At 72.2% G+C, this 18,224-nt stretch overlaps 2 protein-coding genes across 5 annotated transcripts; both read right to left on the reverse strand.

The window, feature by feature from the left end:
- Positions 1-77: 77 nt before the first annotated feature.
- On the reverse strand, positions 78-2,855 carry TSSC4 (tumor suppressing subtransferable candidate 4). 3 transcript variants are annotated; one of them, XM_070063546.2, is made up of 3 exons: positions 1,649-2,855; positions 1,073-1,152; positions 78-981 (listed from the first exon to the last, which is right to left on the reverse strand). In XM_070063546.2, exon 3 carries the CDS (start codon positions 961-963, stop codon positions 145-147), a length of 819 nt encoding a protein of 272 aa, XP_069919647.2. In that variant the 5' UTR covers positions 964-981; positions 1,073-1,152; positions 1,649-2,855; the 3' UTR covers positions 78-144. The 3 variants fall into 3 exon arrangements, with proteins under 3 accessions (XP_069919647.2, XP_069919651.2, XP_089163081.1); XM_070063550.2 differs by lacking the exon at positions 1,073-1,152; XM_089306955.1 differs by lacking the exon at positions 1,649-2,855 and having other exon boundaries at positions 1,073-1,642.
- A 145-nt stretch (positions 2,856-3,000) lies between these two features.
- CD81 (CD81 molecule) lies at positions 3,001-15,962 on the reverse strand. Of its 2 annotated transcripts, none has more exons than XM_070063573.2 (8): positions 15,666-15,962; positions 7,975-8,089; positions 5,954-6,051; positions 5,367-5,441; positions 4,517-4,621; positions 4,311-4,412; positions 3,413-3,499; positions 3,001-3,336 (listed from the first exon to the last, which is right to left on the reverse strand). In XM_070063573.2, exons 1-8 carry the CDS (start codon positions 15,729-15,731, stop codon positions 3,274-3,276), a joined length of 711 nt encoding a protein of 236 aa, XP_069919674.1. In that variant the 5' UTR covers positions 15,732-15,962; the 3' UTR covers positions 3,001-3,273. The 2 variants fall into 2 exon arrangements, with proteins under 2 accessions (XP_069919674.1, XP_069919667.1); XM_070063566.2 differs by lacking the exon at positions 15,666-15,962 and adding an exon at positions 14,200-14,459.
- Between the last annotated feature and the right edge of the window lie 2,262 nt (positions 15,963-18,224).

Here is an 18,224-nt window from a genome sequence, read left to right on the forward strand (position 1 = left end):
GCGGAACACTGGGGCCGTCACTCTGCAGGGTCCGAGCGGGGCTGGGGGCCCAGGGGGAGTGAGACGACAGACAGGACCCGAGGACACCCAACACCTTTATTGTCACCCATGGAGCCCCGGGCCCCCGGCCGCGGCCCGGCCCGCTCACCCCTCAGCCGCTGGGCCCTCGCAGCCGCTGCCCCTGTTCCGGAAGTGCTCCCGGCTCCGCTTCCTGGCGCCGTGGAAGCCGACGGCGTCCAGGCCGGGGGGCCCTGGCGAGGCCCCTCTGTGGGCAGCCGCGGGGGGCGCGTCTTCCTCCTGCAGGCCGCCGGGGGTGCCGCCCCTCTCCTCGGCCTCTGGGCTCCCGGGCCCGGCCAGGTGGGGCAGCTCCACCGCCTCGGTCCCCGGGAGGCCCCTGCCCGGCTGCGCGCCCTGCCCCAGGCCCCTCTTCCTCTCGGGCCTGGGCTCGCGGGCTCGGGCCGGTCTGGTGAAGACCACCCTGCCCTCCCCGCAGCTGGAGGAGTCCTGGTTGAAGGCGGGCGCGCAGGCGGCGGGGGCGGCCGGGCCCCGCGCGCCCAGGAAGGCCAGCGCCGCCGCCCGGTTGCTCTGCTCGCTGGCCTCGGCCACGTCCTCGAGGCTGTACCTGGTCCAGCGCTCCGGGTGCGCCACGTAGTCGGGGACACGCGGGCCCCTGGGGGCGCCGGCCGCCCCCTCCAGGCCGTCAAAGACGCTGTGGCTGCGCCGGGAGAAGGCGGAGCTCGTGCCCCGGAGGCAGAACGGCTGGGCCGCAGGGGCGGGGGGCGCCGGGGGCGGCGAGGGGGGCTCGGAGTCCTCTGAGTCCGCGGGCAGGTCTACACACGGCGCGGCCGCCTCGGCACCGCCAGAGCTGAGGTCCGAGTCCGAGTCCGAGTCCGAGCCCGAGTCGCTGGGGAAGTCGGCGTCGTCGGGGGGCGCGGCGTCCCCCTCGGCCCCCGCCTGGGCCATGGCCCCGTCCCACGGCACCTGCGGGGAAGCAGCCCGCGGGGAGGGGGCAGCTCAGGGTCGCCGGCCCACGCGGCCGCAGCAGCGGGCCCCTCCCCGGCCCGGCTCTCACCTCCCCCGTCCGCCCACGGAGGTCCTCGGTGGCCCCGGCGTGGGCTCCTCGGTGGCCTCGGCTCCGCTGCTCAGACGGGGCTGGGTGAGGGGCGGGGGACAGAGCCCGCGTCAGAGCGCGGGGCCGGCCGCAAGCTGCCTGGGACGAGGCGGAGCCCAGGGCTGGGCCCCAGGGCCCGGGCCCCGGCCACCCCGGCGGGGTCGGGCTCGCGAGCGCGCTCAAGGGTCAGCTCGAGCGGCCTTGCTGGGCAGAGGCCGCCCCCGCGGCCCCGGACACGACCCCCACCCGCGCTCCCGAGGGGCTGGCTGCAGGACAGCCCGGGCGCACCCTCCACACGGCGCTCCCCGCCTCGGGCCGACCCAGGCGCGGCGCAGCACCTCCTCCCGCGGAGCAGCCGCAGGAGGAGCGCTGGGCCCAGCAGGGACCGCGGCGAGCGCGCCCTGGGCTGGGGAGGCCGGGCTCCCGCGACCGGGCCGAGGGGCAGCGGCTCTAGCTGCCTCCGGCCGCCTCTGCCGCGGAGCAGAGCACACCTTCGCCGTGTCAGGGCGGCCGCGCAGAGGGCCCTCCCGGACTTACCGGCTCCTCGTGCCGGCCGCCTTCATTCGGGTTCCCCGCCGGCCGCGCTCAGCCTTTTGGGAAACCGAGTCCCCCGCTAGCCGCGCACTGTGGCCTCCGCGACCGAAGAACTACATCTCCCATAAGCCACCGGGCCTCAGCTCCCGAGCCCTGACGGGACGTGTGCCCCAGTGCGCATGCGCCCACGCCCTTCTCCTTACACCTCCAAGCCCTGCGCCAGGAGCGGGTTCCGGAAACGGAAAAGGCCTAGCGTTGACACGGAGGAAGGGGCGGAGCCAACCGCCACTCCCAGAATGCTCGACTAACGGCGAGGCGCAGGCCTCTCGGAGTTTTAGTGCCACCTACCGGGAGGTGCGGAGACAGCAGCCGACGTAGACAGGAAGTGCGTCATCGCGCACGGTGGAGCAGAAGCCCTTGCCCGCACTTCCGGCCTTCCGAAAGCGGAAGTCGCTGCCCCTTCCCGGGTCCATCCGTCAATGCCCGGGGCGGGCCTGGCAGCCACTGAGCTTGTGGGCTGCGCTGGACGTCGGGAGCCTCTGACGATGTTTCTCCGGTTCCCCGGCCCTCAGGGACAGGCGCGCGGAGCGCTGCCCAGCGGCCCAGGCAGCCGGGGCTGGGCGTGGCCATCCTGGGCAGGTCCGGCCCCGGGCTCTCCCAGACAGGCCTCTCGCTGGCCACCAGGCCCCAAGTGGGCAGCGCCTTTTGCCCCCGTTTCTGCTGGGGCTGCTCGGTGCCCGCCAGACCCCAGCTCCTGAGTCCCTCTCCTGCGGGGGCCTGCTGTCCTGGCACTCACGGGGAGACCGGCGTCTAAGGACCCCGGGGGGGCCAGCCGCGGACAGCAGGCGGGTCATGCACGGCCCAGGCACCTCTGGGACACCCACCCTGTCCTGGCAGCCCCGGGGCCCCAGGCCCTGCACGTCCAGAGGCCAGCCTGGGCCAGCACGGCCGAGGGGGGAGCGGAGGGGACTCCTCCCTGCACCTAGTTCTCCCAGGCAACCCTGTCCCCCAGGGGCTGGGAGCAGCAGGAGCCCCCGCCCTCCGCAGGGCCAGCCTCAGTCCTCCCTGGCTGCTGTCCAGGCCGAGGCGGGGCCTTTGCTCTGGCTGCTCCGAGATGCTGCTGAGGCCCGGGGGGCCACCCACGTCTCAGCAGACCTGGGGCCTGCTGCCCGCAGGGAGCCCGGAGCCCGGCCGCCCTCTCCCGCAGCCCGGTGTGCCCCAGGGGCGGTCACCCGCGGAACGCTCCCTGGGTCCTGGTCCCGTCCGCTCCGCGCGGGCTCGGCACAGTCCAGACCCCTCTGTCCCCAGCGCCCCACCCACTGAGACCCCACCGGCCAGGACCGGCGGCCAGCGCGTTAGCATGCCCGATGTCTCCTCTTTTATTACAGACTGTGTCCAGCTGCGGGCGTTACAGTTGAAGGTGACGTTAGAAAGGACAGGTGCTCCCGGAACAGGCAGGAAAGCAACAGGATTAAGAAGGCCCGGCCCCCCTCGGCAGGTGCCCCTGGCACGCGGCGTCAGCCACAGGGGCTCCGGGGGAGACGCAGAGCCCGGAGAGCCGGCAGCTGCGTGCGGAGCGAGCGGGGTGGCTCTGTACAGGCGGCGGGGGCGGCGGGGGCAGCGCGGCCTCAGTACACGGAGCTGTTCCTGATGCCGCAGCACAGCACCATGCTCAGAATCATCTCGAAGATCTGGCGGGAGGGGGGCGGTCAGCGGGGGCCGGCGGGGCGGGGCGGCCCCCCCCCCCCCGCCCGCCTGCCCGCTCACCATGATCACGGCCACCACGATGGCCGCGATGCCGATGAGGTACAGCTTCCCCGAGAACAGCTCGTCAATCTTCTGGTGGCAGTCCTCCTGCGGGGAGGGCAACCTCAGCTCCCACCTGCCCTGGCGGCACCCCGGAGGGCCCAGCTAGGCGGCCTCTGCCCACGCGGGGGAGGCGACCTCAGCTCCCACCCGAGGGCCCAGCTAGGCGGCCTCTGCCCACGCAGGGGAGGGCCCAGCTAGGTGGCCTCTGCCCACGCGGGGGAGGGCGACCTCAGCTCCCACCTGCCCTGGTGGCGCCCCCGAGGGCCCAGCTAGGCGGCCTCTGCCCACGCAGGGGGGGGGGCGACCTCAGCTCCCACCTGCCCTTTGCGGCGCCCCCGAGGGCCCAGCTAGGGGGCCTCTGCCCACGCGGGGGAGGGCGACCTCAGCTCCCACCTGCCCTGGCGGCGCCCCCGAGGGCCCAGCTAGGCGGCCTCTGCCCACGCGGGGGAGGGTCCAGCTAGGGGGCCTCTGCCCACGTGGGGGAGGGGTGACCTCAGCTCCCACCTGAGGGCCTAGCTAGGGGGCCTCTGCCCACGCGGGGGAGAGCGACCTCAGCTCCGACCCGAGGGCTCAGCTAGGGGGCCTCTGCCCACGTGGGGGAGGGCGACCTCAGCTCCCACCCCAGGGCCCAGTTAGGCGGCCTCTGCCCACGCGGGGGAGGTGACCTCAGCTCCCACCCCAGGGCCCAGTTAGGCGGCCTCTGCCCACGCAGGGGAGGGCGACCTCAGCTCCCACCCCAGGGCCCAGCTAGGCGGCCGCTGCGCACGCGGGGGAGGCGACCTCAGCTGGGGCCGACATCCTGCCCCGCCCCTCCAGGCCCAGGAGGCCCCCCCCCCCCCCCCCCCGCCGCGGGCACCTTGAAGAAGTTGCTGATGAAGTTGCTGCCCGAGGGACACAGGTTGTTCTTGAGCACCGAGGTGGTGAGCGCCGTCAGCGAGTTGGAGCCGCAGCAGTTGAGCTGTGGAGAAGGAGGGCGGGGCCGCGGTCAGGCCTGGGCGGCCGGGTGGGGGCTCCCCAGGCTCCCACCCCGCCCCCGGGTCCCCGCGCCCTGCTGGGCCGCACCGTCTCGTGGAAGGTCTTCACCACGGCCTTGGCATTGTTGGCGTCGTCGTCCATCACGGCCTGCTGCAGCGCCTGGTCGTAGAACTGCTTCACGTCCTTGGCGATCTGGGGAGGGGTGGGGCCGCGTGCCGTGAGGACCCCTGGTGTCCGCTGCTCCCGAAGCCCCCTCCCCAGCCCCGCGGGCCCCCGGAGCACCCAGGCAGGGGTTGCTGGCAGCTGTGAGGACCCCAGGTGCCCACTGCCCCCGAAGCCCCCTCACCAGCCCCGCGGGCCCCAGCAGCACCCATGGAGGGGCCACCAGGCCTGAGGACCCCCGGCGCCCGCTGCTCCCGAAGCCCCCTCCCCAGCCCTGAGGACCCCAGGTGCCCACTGCTCCCAAAGCCCCCTCCCCAGCCCTGAGGACCCCAGGTGCCCACTGCCCCCGAAGCCCCCTCCCCAGCCCCGCGGGCCCCAGCAGCACTCAGGGAGGGGCCGCCAGGCCTGAGGACCCCCGGCGCCCGCTGCTCCCAAAGCCCCCTCCCCAGCCCTGAGGACCCCAGGTGCCCACTGCTCCCAAAGCCCCCTCCCCAGCCCTGAGGACCCCAGGTGCCCACTGCTCCCAAAGCCCCCTCCCCAGCCCTGAGGACCCCAGGTGCCCACTGCTCCCAAAGCCCCCTCCCCAGCCCTGAGGACCCCAGGTGCCCACTGCTCCCGAAGCCCCCTCCCTAGCCCCGCGGGCCCCAGTAGCACTCAGGCAGGGGCCGCTGGGGGCTGTGAGGACCCCAGGGGGCAGCGGTGCTGCACGCTGAGGTGCCCACTGCTCCCGAAGCCCCCTCCCCAGCCCCGTGGGCCCCAGCAGCACCAGGCCCACCTGGTCCTTGTTGACAAAGCCCCAGATGCCGGCGGCCACCTCACAGGCAAACAGGATGACGAGGCAGGTGAAGAACTGGGAGCAGAGAAGGGGTGGGGGGTCAGGCTGGGTAGGACTCAGGCCAGCATGGGCACCCCCACAGGACACTTGCCCAGTGACCAGCAGGCCTGTGTGTGGGGGGAGCTGGCGGGGTCCACCGATGGCGGCCCCTGAAGGAGGTGCTAGGATCCCCAGGCCTGGGTGCCTGCCCCCACTCCACCCCCCGACGCTGACTCAACTCCCCCTCCCCCAGCTCCCCAGGGGCTGCGGCGGGAGGAGGGGGTCCCTCATGGTGTGCCTGGGTTTCCCACCCCTGCCCGCGCGCTGGCCAGGCCCCAGCCTCCCACCAGCTGGGGATCCCCAGGCGGGGCCCCGTTAGGCTGGTGACACCTCTGGGAAGGACGAAAAACGCCCTTTGGAAGTCAGGATCCAGGCGTTGACGGGGTCGGCCACAGCGGGACCAGCGTGGAACCAGACACGCCTGGGGGCGGTGCCGAGGGCCGGCGCCACCCGAGGGCCTGGCTCAGCGCCCCCGCTCCCAGCCTCACCGTCCCCAGCAGGCACTGCGACTCCTGGATGGCCCCGTAGCAGCCCAGGAAGCCGACGAACATCATCACGGCGCCCACGGCGATGAGGATGTAGATGCCTGTGGGGGCACAGGGCGCTGGGTGAGCACACGGGGGTGGGGGCAGGGGGCCTCCGTGGGCCCAGCACCACCCGCGGGTGCTCACAGACCCCAGCACCTGTGTGGGGAGGGGGCGGTGAGGCAGAGGTGCCGCCGCCGATGTCCGCCCCCCCCACATAACACCGCAGGGCAGCCGTCCTGGCTCTGGGGTGGGCACAGGAGCAGGGGCTGCACTGGGCGGGGCAGGGGTGGAACTGGCCCCCGAGGCCCCGGGCCCGAGGGTGGGAGCCCGCTGGACGGGATGGGCAGGCCCGCAGACAGCGCCAGGCAGTTGGGGCTGAAGGGCGGGGCCAGCAGGCGCCATCCTGGCCCCGGGCCCTTGGGAAAGGCCCAGCACCCAGCCATCCCCGGTCACCACGGCAACGCAGCTGGGCAGCCCCAGCCTCCTTGCAGAGCCAGGCCCCACGCCAGGCTGAGACAGCCCAGAGCTGCTGGCTGTCCCCCCCCGCTCGGCCACAGGACACCCCTGGCAGGCACTGGCCATGGGGACCTCTTACCAGGGTGCACGGAGTCCTTGGGCCTTGCCACCCCCACCCTTGAGATGGGGCAGGGCCCACGCTGGGTTAGGTCCAGGGAGGTGACTTGGGGTGGGAAGCGTCTCTCGGCGAGAGGACCCAGTGTGGGGAATGGGAGCTGCAGGCCCAGGGCCGCCCACTGCCCCTCCAAGGCCCAAACCCCAGGCCTGAGGTGGCCATGGCTGGAGCCTCCTGCCTGTGAGCGTCCCCACAGACAGGCGGTCCAGCACCCAGGGCTGGTACCCCAGCACCCAGGAAGCCAAAGCCCAGGGGAGGCAGGCGGGTGGCCCGGGCTAGGGCCTGATGCAGCCCAGGGACAGCCCCCAGCTTCCAAGGCCAGCCTGACCCTGCCCCACGAGCCCTCTCCGAAGTACCACTGCCTAGCAGGTCCTGTCGCCCACTCACTCCAGGGCCATGGAAAGAGGCAGGGCTGTGCCTGGCCCAGGGCACACCTGGGGGTAACCAGCTTGGACAGGGGTGGCCCTGGGGCCTCCCTGAGCCCCAGAGACCCCTGATGTCTGGGGAGGGGCCTCACAGGAGAGCGGACACTGCCCGGCCCACGGACAGAGCTGACTGGTCTACTTCCGAGGGGGCCCGGCCCTCGCACCCAGCCTGAGTCCAGCAGCCATGCCCCACCCCACCCCTTTCTCCTGACTCAGCGCCCTGGGCGAGGGCTAGAACGGGACCCTCCCCAGGAATGGCTGGGCCCAGCTCGCTGTCCAACCCACACACAGGAAGGCCGAGGCCCAGGCCGAGGCTGTGGGCAGGGTGTGGAGGGGGCCAGAAACGGGCACCCCACCCCGTGACCAGCGCTCTCAGCCTCCCTGGGCCCACACCCCTTCCTGGCACGGCACAGGAGGGAGGCCCAGACCGGGAGCCCTGAACCCCTGGAGCCCCCCTCAGCACCCGCGTATTTGGGGGCAGCAGAGGGGCAGGCCCAGGGCCATCCTTTAAAGGAGAAGCATCTCAACCAGGCTCCAGCGCCCGGGGCTGTGCCAGACCCCGCCCCCTCCCTCACCCCCCCTGCTGGGGCGGCCAGGCCCCCACAGCCTGCCTTATTAGGGCAGCAAGGTGCAGCGGCCTGCCCCGGCTCCATCCCGGCCTCAGCTGCTCCGGCCCAGGCATCCAGCCCCACCCTCCACGAAGCGTCCCGTAGAATTCCCATGATAAAATGAGCGAGGGCTTGGCACAGCTGATCCAGGCTCGGCCGGCGGCGGCAGCTCGGCCCCCAGGGTGGCCTGTGGGTCCCCGCAAGCCACAGGCCCATCTTAGTCCTGGCTGGCTGCCTCTGCCCAGTGCCAGGCCCCGCCTGCCCCAGGAAGCCCTCCCTGACCACCTGCCCGTGGCCACCTCAGCCCAGAGCACTCACCCACGTAGAAGGTGTTGGGTGCAGGCCTGTCTCCTAGCTCCAGGTAGAGGAGGTTGGTGGTCTGGGGGTCGTGGCGGAGCCACAGGGCCACGCCCAGGATCACACCTCCAGCCAGCTGGGGACAGAAGAGGCAGTGTCAGGTGCAGCTAGGGCCCCATGGGGCTTCCCGGGCCGGCATCTCTTCTGGGGACAGACCCTCCCTCACTTGGCGGTCGGTCCTGGGGTGGGGTGGGAGGGGAGGGCAGAGCCGCCCCTCCCTGGAAGAGCCGCCTTGGTGCCCCTGGGACCTCCCACCAGCACCCCTGCGACTCCAAGGTCGCCAGCACAGGTGTGTGCGTTTGAGACAAAGGACTCTGAGCCTAAGCGGGGACGTCCTCCTACTCGGGGTTGGCTGGGCGTCTGCCTGCTCGTTTGCCCCAGGCCCCCTCCCGAGGGGGGCCTCACCCACTGCTGTCTTGAGCCCCTGCGCAGCTGGGAACCCCTGAGATGCGGACCCCGAGTCTCTGTTGCAGGAGAGGGCCCGGCATGCGGTTTGTGGGGCAAATCCCGGCAGCTGCCAGGGAGGAAGGAAGGAAGTGGTGCTGTGGGCCGCGGCGAGAGGCGCTTGGTGGGCAGAAAGGCGCTCGGAGCCAGGTGGCGGCCGCGCGGTGGCCCAGGGCCCCTCCCAGGACAGGTGGCCAGCTGCAGGTCGCCCTCCCTGGGCAGGCCTGCCTCCACCACACGCTCCCCGGAAATACCCGGGACCCCGAGTCCCACGGCCTGCACCCTCGCCACTGCTTTCCCACACAGCCAGGCCCCTCCAGATCCCCTCTGCGTCCCCCCCCCCCCCCACCGCTGCACAGGCCACGGCAAGCCTGGAAGAGACTGTCAGTCCAGGGCCCCGCCCACAGCAGGAGGTCAGGCTCTGGCACAGGGAGCCCACTGCCAGCGCCCACAGGCCTTGCCAAAGCCCTGAGGGCTTCCCGCAAGAGAAGGCAGGGACTGTGCAGGGAGGGGAGTCTCCCCCCCAGGAGGGACGGGCTCTCTGTGGCCGGCCGTCACAGGTGCCCCAGGGAGGCCCCACACCCACGCCTCGGCGGCTGCTGATGGCAGAAAGGAAACTAGAAGCCGAGACCACCACCTGGCCGGCCCAGCTCTGGCTCTGTGCCCCCGATGGGGGGTGGGCGTCGGGGGCTGCGGGAGGGGGTCTCACTGCCACAAGGACCACGAACGGCGCGTGCCCCGGAGCCCCTCAGCCCGGCAGCGGGGGTGGGACAGGAGCCTACCTCCCCCCGGGGCCCTCGATGGAGCCGGGTCCCCAGCCAGCAGCCGGGGCGCCGTCAGGGCCCCCAAGGACCCGCAGGGCTCCTGCTGGCCGACCTGCCCACGGCAAGGCCCAGGGAGCCAGGGCCCTGAGCTTCCAGAATCCTGAAGCAGACAGGTGGAGGGTGTGGGGGAGGCAGCGGGGAGCGTGGGGCCCCGGCCTGGCGCTCGGCGGGGAAGTGTCACTCAGGTCTCCTCAGCTGCGCGGTTTCCGTTTTGAACTCCTGACCCCGAGGTCACTCTGAGAGCCGTCCCAGGACATGGGGCGAGCCCCCGCCCCGTCCTCTCCCTCTGTGGCCAGAGCCTGCCTCAGCGGCTTGTGCTGTGAGGTCCTGGCAGGTTGTCCCAGGGTCCTCACCGGGAGAGCCAGGCCGTGGGCAGAGCCTGGCTCTGTGCCACCCAGCCCAGGGACCCTCACTAGTCTGCGACCTGGCACAGGCTGGGGAGCTGGTCCTGCCCAAGGTGGATGCGCCGGCTAGGGTGGGCCGGGGTGGGCCGTGAAATCCAACTGCAGGTGGGACTCGGAATTCGACAGCTGCACAGCGCGTGGCACCACCACCGGAGACGCCAGCATCCCAGATGGGCGCCGGTTCAGGTCCTGGCTGCCCCACTTCCGATCCAGCTCGCTGCTAACAGGCCTGGGAAAGCACCGTGGGATGGCCCTGCACCCACGTGGGAGACCTGGAAGAAGCTCCTGGCTCCTGGCTTCAGCCTGGCCCAGCCCTGGCCATTGTGGCCGTCTGGGGAGGAAACCAGCGGGTGGGAGATCTCGCTGTCTCTCGCTCGCTCTCTGTAACTCTTTCAAATAAATATTTTTTTAAAAATGGGTAATTAAATATCCAAAGGGCCCTTAGCAGAAAAGAGGCCCCCAGCCCCTGTCCCAACAGAAACGGGGAGCAAGTGCCACTCAACGGGCGCCCAGGCAGGGGTCGCTGGTCTCCCTGCCCCAGGTCGCAGGCAGGGCGGGGAGGGGAGGTGGCCTCCGGGCAGGAGCCCCGGGCCCTGTGCCCACCGTGGGGAGGGCAGAGGGCAGGCCAGCGAGGAGGGCTCTGGCACTCAGAGTCAGACACAGCACCAGGACGGACAGGCCTCACAGGGGCCAGGCAGATGCCACGGGGCGGACGGCTGACCTCCCGGACGCCCCACCCGGGGGGCAGCTCCGAGGCACAGGACGGAGCACTCAGCTGGAGCAGCAGGGAGCAGAGGCAGCTCTGGACGAGAGCCGGTGTTCCCTGGCTGGGGAGACCCGCGCTGGCCACTGGGCCCAGCTGCCCGGGGCCAGGAACGCAAATGTGAAATGCACCTGGCAACTCGGGGTGGAGCCTGGGGGACCCTGGGGGCCGTCCCACAGCGGACACCCACATGGACCGGTGCGGGCCAGCCTCGGGACGGAGACACCGAGGGGAGGGTGGGCGGGCCAGGCTGGACACTCACAGGGCAGTGCGATGCAGACCTGCCAGCCCCGTGACGGGCAGAGACTCACCGTCCCGGACGGGGCGGGCGGCCAGGGGCCTGGACGCGCTGGGAGGGCGCCGTGCTCTCCTGGTGGCGGCTACTGTGCCACAACTCACCAAGCCGAGCACTTTCGATGCCCGCATCCTCAACAGGAGGTTTTAAAAACCCCCACACCCAAATTCCCGGCTCCCCCCGCCTCCGGTGGCCAGCAGCCCACACCCAGGGACGCTCAAGGCCAGGCCATGGGTCAACATGTGGGATGCTGGCTCGAGAACGCCCCATGCTGGACACCACGATGAGAGGGCACTGGACAGAGACCGCGGGGGAGGGAGGCCCGGGCCCCCTCCGCCACGGCCTTCAACGCCCCCGTGCCGGGGGTCTGTGCACCACGGGCTCCGTCCACTCCTCTGCCACGGGGCAGCACCCACCGAGAGGCTCCCGCACCCCGGGGTACTGCCCGGAGGGGGCGGCGCAGGGCTCGGGCGGAGGTGGGCGGGGAGCAGCCCGCGGTCTGCAGCAACTTTGGTTTCTGTTTCTTCCTCCTCCTGCCTCCCTCCGCCCCGAGAACTAATAACTAACAGAGCCAACGACACGGGGCTGCCAAGTGCGCCAGTTCCCAGAAGCAGCCGAAAGGCAGTATGGGGCGCGGGCGCTGCCCAGGCGGGCTTCCCGCCCTCTGCCAGACCCTGGCCGGCGGCGGGGCTGTGCCCTCTGGCTCCCAGGTCACCCCAAGTGCTGCCGACACAGCCTGCTGGGCAGCACCAGCCCCCCTGGGTAGCTGGAGCCCTGCCCCGTGCACTGGTCTTGGGGAGAGGCCACGGGCTGGGGGGCCACATGTGCTGGGACACAGAAATGCAGGCCGGCTGGGTGACGGGGCGGGGCCGGGGGGCCAGCGAGACCCGGGGTGGGGGCCGTGAGGCTCCCCGGAGGGAGGCCAGCCTGTGCTTGCAGCCTGGGTCCTGGGCATGGAAGCGGGGACAGGGTCAGGCAGGGTCCTGCGGGGCGGGGAGGGGGCACGGAGGGAAGGGGCGCTCGGTCCTCACCTTGGCCAGGAAGCGGAGGCGCCGCTTGGGGCCCTGGGCCTCAGGAAGCCGCCTGTCCCAGCATCTAAAAATAGGTCCAGGGCGAGGCCGTGGACCCCAGACCCCGAGGGCAGGCGGCCCGTTCCCCGCAGGACAGCTGCTGCTGGCCCAGGCCAGCGTCCAGCTCCCCCTGCAGGGAAGGGGGGGTCGCGGGTAGCCAGGACCCTGACAGTTGTGTTTCGGGCAGGATGGGCAGGGTCCCACGGGTGAGAATGGGAGGTTGGGCCCTCGGAGGGCGGTGGGAGGGGTCCCAGGGCAGGTGGGGTGTCACCAGCCAGGAGAGCCCCCAGAGTTGTTCCCACCTGCCCCAGCAGAGCCTCCCCACCCCAGCTGGCCCTGGAGACCCCAGGCAGAGGACGGGGGCTGCCAGAGTCCCGGGGCGCCTGCAGGCCGTGGCAGTAGGGCGGGTGAGGAAGGGGCTCTGGTCCCAGCCCTGCCCCCTCGTGGGCAGCTGGAGGCTGAGGGGCCGGCCGCCTGGCACGAGGCGGGCAGCCGTGAGCCGCCAACATCTCCCGGGCACAGAGGGAGGCCTGTTGCGTGCTGCTGAGGTCACGCCAGGCGTGCGGTGGGGGTGCAGCCCGTGCTGCTCGAACCACTGCCCCTCGCAAGTCCAGGGCCCGGGACCCAGCACTGCAGCCAGGCACCCCCACCCCGCCACGTGCTGGGCACCCCACAGCTCAGCTACAGCGCCCAGACACAGGGGCTCCCGGGCGCCAACTCTGAGTGCCCCCAGCCCCACAGCCGTCCCAGCCACCCCCATGGCCACAACACTGGCAGCCAGTGGAGGCCGCCCGAGGCCCGGGCCGGACGTCCCACTGCCCACTGGATGCCCCAGGGGGAGAGTTCTGACTGGGCCGGGCAGTACCGAGGATGTGCACGGTGCTGGGGGTGCCCGGGAAACCACACAGATTTTTGGAAGGCACCCTGGGTCACACCACATCCCACTGGACAGGTGTGGGCCTCGGAGGGTGCGTTCCGGGCGAGCCCAGTTCTGGGGGCAGAAGAGGTGGGTGTCCGGGGCTGAAGATCACCCGGTCCTCACCGCTCACTGGCCGGGGCACAGGGGTCAGGGCCGGAGCAAGGGCCACCTGCCTGCCCCCACCCAGGGTCCTCCCCGAATCAGCCGCTTGGGCGAGGGCGCCCCTCCCACGGTGCCTGGACTCTATGCCTTATTGATTTCACCACCAAAGCTCTCCCCTGGGATGGCGTTTCGGAGCAGAAACGGGGCTGGGGTCTGCCCAGCGACCCGCACACGGTGGCAAAGCCAGGAGAAGGCCCAGCAGGCTCAGCAAAGCATGAGGGCAGGGCTCTGGGCCACCTGCCGTGGTACCCAGGGCCCTGCCGCCCTCCCCGGCTGAGGACCCAACGCAGGCGCAACCATGCACTCTCTCCTCTGCAGGCCGGGCCGAATGGCTGTCTCCCCGGCGTGGGGTCGGTGTGGGGGCACTGGGGGAGTCCAGTCGCCCCCGTGCCGAGTCCCCCCGACACAGCCTGCTGGGGTCGCCGTCCGAGGCAGGGAGCAGATGCGCTGGCGGGGTGACGGACGGTCACGTGCCATCTGGCAGAAGTAAATCGAGCGCCTGTTCCCAGGGCTTCATCTGCCACTGGAAGGCAGCCACCGGCTGTACCTCTCAGGACACCTGGCCACCGTCACACCTGCCGTGCAGGCCAGCTCTACGCACCCCTGCCCCATCCCAGGAGCTCCGGGACCCAGCCCAAGGGCATCCGCACGGTGCTCTCTGCTCGGGCCGCCGGGGAGCCCACGACCTCGCTGGCCAGGACGCCTCACTGCACATGGCCAGCGATGGGAGGAAGACGAGCACCTGTGGGACACCTTCCTCCCCGGGGCTGCCAGGCTCCCACGGCTGCCTCCCCCCTCGAGGCGGCTCCTGAAATGGGACTTTTAAAAAGTGCCCCACGCAGGGGCCGGCACCTGGCACAAGGCTGACAATGCCGCCCGGGGCGCCCGCAGCCCATGTGGGAGCCCTGGGTTGAGAGCCGGCTCCAGCTGCCTGCCGAGCTGCACCCTGGGAGGGCAGCAGGTGCTGGGCCCTGGACTGGGCTTCCCCAGCTTCAGCCTGGCGCGGCCCCTGCAGGCACCTGAGGAGCGAATCAGAGGACGGGCGTCTCTCTCTGCCTCTTTGACTTCCCAATAAACATCTTACAAAGCGCCCATCCAGACGTGCAGTGCCCACCTGTCCCGCCACACCCCCGCAAGCCCCCAGGGCCCTCCATCCACAACAGGCCCCGTGGGGCGGGCACCCCCGCGCCCAGGCATTTCCTCCTGGGCCAGGCCCGGCCCGGCTCTCCTTGGCCGAGCTTCACGGCGGCTGCCATGCCCAGCCTCCTTTTCCGGAGCCGTCCCTGCGCCAAGCCCCTCACTCACACGAGCAGCCTGCCAGCCACCAGGAAGTCCACGAAGACCCCGCTCAGAGGGGGCTCTGCAGTGCAGGGAGCCGGGTGGGGGCCCCGGGGACAGGCCGGTGGGGGCCCCCGGGACAGGCCGGGCGGGAGGGGCCTCGGAACCAGCGCCCCGGGGGGTGTGCTCCAGCCTCCACCAACCGGGAAGCGGCCCAGCTCCCTGGGGGGCGCGCCCCCGGAGATCTCCCAGCTGCTGGCACTGCTGCACAGCCCAAGGCACAAACATCTCCAGGAGGAGGCCCCGCCCCCATCCCGTCACCCCCCTCCCCGGGCCAGCAGAGGGACGCCCCCTGTGCCCGTCACCTCCTACGCGTCTGGGCCCTGGCAGGCAAACACTGACCCACACAGATGCCACCTCCTCTTTGGCCAAGGCCCCAGGGCCAGGCTGGGCCGGCCAGATGGCCTCACCGCCACCCCACGCGGGAGCGCAGTGTCCCCGGAGCCGGCAGCCCTGTCTCTGTTCTCCCTGCCCGAGGTCCTCGCTGGCCCGGCAGCTGTCCAGATGCGAAGCAGATGTCCCGGGGCCCGCGCTAAAAGTTGACCCTCCTGCCTCAACTTGGGGAGTGCGGAGCCTGCCAGGACGGCGCCCAGTGCCCTGCAGGAAGGGCCAGACCCGGGGGCGGGGGCAGGGGCCGGCCGTCTGGCCCCCCCCCACCGCGCTCGGCCTCTCCACCCCCCACCCCCAATTCCAGGGCCGACAGGAAATGGAAACAAAAGGCGAAAACATCACGGGCCGCCTCCCCGGCAGCCAAGAAAGTTCCCCCAGGACCAGCCCGCGCCGACCCCTCCCTGCAGAGCGGGGAGCCCCAGCCCGCACCCGTGCCGCCCTCCGCCCCAACGCGGGCCCTCCCCGCCCCGAGCGTCCACAGCCCCCCGGGGCCAGGCGGGACCGGACGCGCAGCGCCAGCGAAGAGGGGCGCTGGGCCCCCAGGAACCCCGGTGCGCTGCCCCCAGGGACCAGAGGGCGACTTGCCCTCAGGGCGCGGCGCGGAAGAAGGGCCCCAGGCGCCGGCCCAGAGCGTGCGCCCCCTCCCCTCGCGGCCCATTCCGGGGCGGTGGCCCCGATGAGCTCATGGGGGCGGGGCAAGCCCCTCCGCCCGCGCCACGCCGGGTGGTCCCGGGCACTGCGGCTGGGGACGCGGCTCCGGGCCACGCGCGCCGACCTGTCCCGGGCACAGAGCGGACAGAGCCCCGCGCCCCCTACCCAGACGCTCCGCCGGGCCGCGGGGCTGGGCCCCGACACGCAGAGGTCCCCGCCGCCGGGCCCGCCGCCAGGGGCTTCGGCGGCCCTGGACGCCCCCCACCCGCGCCCGGAGCCCACAGGTGGCTCCGCAACTCGGCGGCCGCCCGCGCCCCCTCCGCGGGGCCTAGCGCGCGGCCTGCGCGCCTGCCCTCGGCGGGCCGCGCCCCGCCCCCGGCCCCGCTGCTCACCCAGAAGACGAAATTGAAGACGAACAGCAGGTACTTGATGCACTTGGTGCAGCCTTCCACCCCCATGGCGGCGCGGGCGGCGGGCGGCCTGCGGGCGCGGGCCGGGCCTGGGCGGCGGGCGGGCCGGGGCGCGGGGCCGGGCCGGGCGCGGGGCCTGGAGGGCGGCGGGGGCCGGCGAGCCCCGGGCTCGGAGCGCGGCGAGCGGGACGCGCGGGGCGCGGGGCGCGGGAGGCCTGGCCGGTAGCACGGAGGGGTCGCCGCCGCCGCCGCCGCCGCCGCTGTGCGCGCTCGCTCTCTGGCCGGGCGCGCGCCCCCTCCGCGCCGCTTATAGGACAGCGCGGCCCCGCCCCCGGCCCGGCCCCGCCCCCGGCGCCCGGAGCCCCGGCCGCGGGACAGAGCCGGGTGGGAGAGGGGGCGGGGTGAGGGTGGGAGGAGGGCGCTGCGGCTTCCTGGGTCCGGACACCCGAGACCGTCGCGTCCCCAGCCGCTGGCCGGGCGAGTGTCCCCCGAGCGTGGGCATGCAGCACGTGTCTGGGAGCAAGACCTCCCCTTCCCCCTCCTCAGGCGCCTGTCGTAATCCCCGAGGGCTCCCGGTGGAGGTGATGCAGTGGCGGATGGTTCTGCACGCACCGGAGCTCTGCTCCTCTTGCTGTCCAGGGCAGACCAGGGGTGGGCCTGAAGGTCTGGACCCGAATTCTCGGCAGCCAGTTCCTGTGCTAGGGAAAGCCGTTGCTGCCGCCCCCAGCAGCCTCGGCAAAGGTCACCAGCTGGGCCCCAGACCAGCGTGACCAGCGCGGGAGCCACCGTGGCAGCTCGCACCCACCCGCCCTGCCACTCCCCGGCCCTGCCCTCGCAGCTGGGGTCTGGTGAGGCAGTGGGGACTGATGGGACAGCGAGGGGTGCTTTCTCCCAGGCCCCAGGCCCCAGCCAGCGCTGGCCCCTCTGAGGCCCCCCTCATCGGCCCCAAGCAGGCCATGCAGGCCCACGTGCACCCGAGGCTGCGTCCTGGGCAGGCGCTCGCCCGGACCCAGGTGGGGCCGGTCTGAGTCCTGCCCCTGCCCCGTGCAGATGGTGGCTGGGGGCTGTCTGCGTGGGTGTGTCCTCCCCGGGCTGACTCCTCCCATGGTTTTCCTGCTGGCCGGTGGGTGCTCGTGGTTGTGTCCCGTGGCAACGTGTGAGCTGCAGGCACAAGGTCCCGCTGGACGTCTGGTCTCCGAGAGGCCTTTGTGGGTGGGAGGGGCCAGAAGAGCCGGCGTCTGGTGAGCTCCCCGCTGTCCCCGGTGCCAGGAACGCTTCCTGCCAAGCGGAGCCCTCGGTCCGAGGCCGGTCACCCGGCCGGCCTGTCCTGTCCTGTCCTTGGCTTGGTCACGTGTCTCACATTTCCTGGCCCCTGTTGTGTGGCAGGAGCTGGGCCAGGTGCTGGCTGGGGGGGCAGCCAGGACCCCCTCCCCTGGAGGGCCTGAGACAGGTGCTGCCCCACCCAGGAGCCCAGGCCCGGATGCTTGATGGGGGGAGGGGCTGACAGGGGAGAGGAGCCTTGCAGGTAGATGGGTGAGGCTGCAGTGGCCGACGGAGCCGAGCAGGGATGAGAGCCTGACGCCCAGATGGGCTGGTGCTCCGTTTTGGTCACGGTGGGGTGGGGTGGCCTGGGGGTGTAGCTGGGCCCGGTGGCTGCCGACAGTGGAACCCCGGCTCCGTAGGCTGGTGGGGGACACCTCAGGGGCCTGGTGGGTGTCCCATGCCCTTGACCTCATGTGTGCTGGGGGCCCAGGGCAGTGAGGACAGGGCACGTGTCACTGTGATTCTGGGACAGGTGGGCGCCACCGGAAGTTGGCCAGGCCTGAGAGAACTTCCTTCCGGTTCCAGGACCCCGTGGACAAACCCCCAGGTGGGCTGTGTGAGAAGAGGGGAGGGGCTCGCCCAGGGGCCGTGGCTGGGCTGGGAACCCCTGTTCCCGCAGCCCCCGGGGGTACCCTGTCCAGGGAAGGTGGGGCTGCGTGTGCTGAGGGCGGGGCGCCAGGCAGGGGCGGGGCACTAGGCAGTGAGCAGGGCATCAGACAGGGGCTGGGAACCAGGCACGGAGGCGGAGCATCGGCAGGGGGCGGGGCACCAGGTAGGGGGCAGGACTGGTCACCGCAGCCTGGCTGCTTTGCTTGGCCACCTCCCTGCTCTGGGGAGGCTGCCTCAGTTTCCTCAGGCTGCCGCTGGCTCCTGTGAGCTGTCTGTGGCTGGGAGACCCCCGTGCCCCCAGGACCACGCACTCCCCCCTGCCTGCCCTGACTTCCTGGGCCATACATGACGGCGGCCGGAGGAGGACCAGTGGGGCCTGGAACACGGGGCCGGCTGTGTGCAGGGCAGAGGCTCCACGGAGAGCTGCTAACGGCTCAGGCCATACGCGGTGTTCACAGCCCAAAGGACCACATCCGGGTGGCTCATCTCGACACACGCAGTGGGGGCGGCCCCCAGAGCCCCCAGCCCTCTCCCGCGGAGAAAACGCTCACTGGCGGCCGAGAAGAGGGGGCTCGTCCAGCTGGGATGCGGGGCTCCGTGGAGCCTCAG

This window comes from Oryctolagus cuniculus, chromosome 1, assembly GCF_051225735.1.
Source record: "Oryctolagus cuniculus isolate XC-2025 breed Fujian yellow rabbit chromosome 1, ASM5122573v1, whole genome shotgun sequence".
In the NCBI taxonomy this organism is placed as follows: Eukaryota; Metazoa; Chordata; class Mammalia; order Lagomorpha; family Leporidae; genus Oryctolagus; species Oryctolagus cuniculus.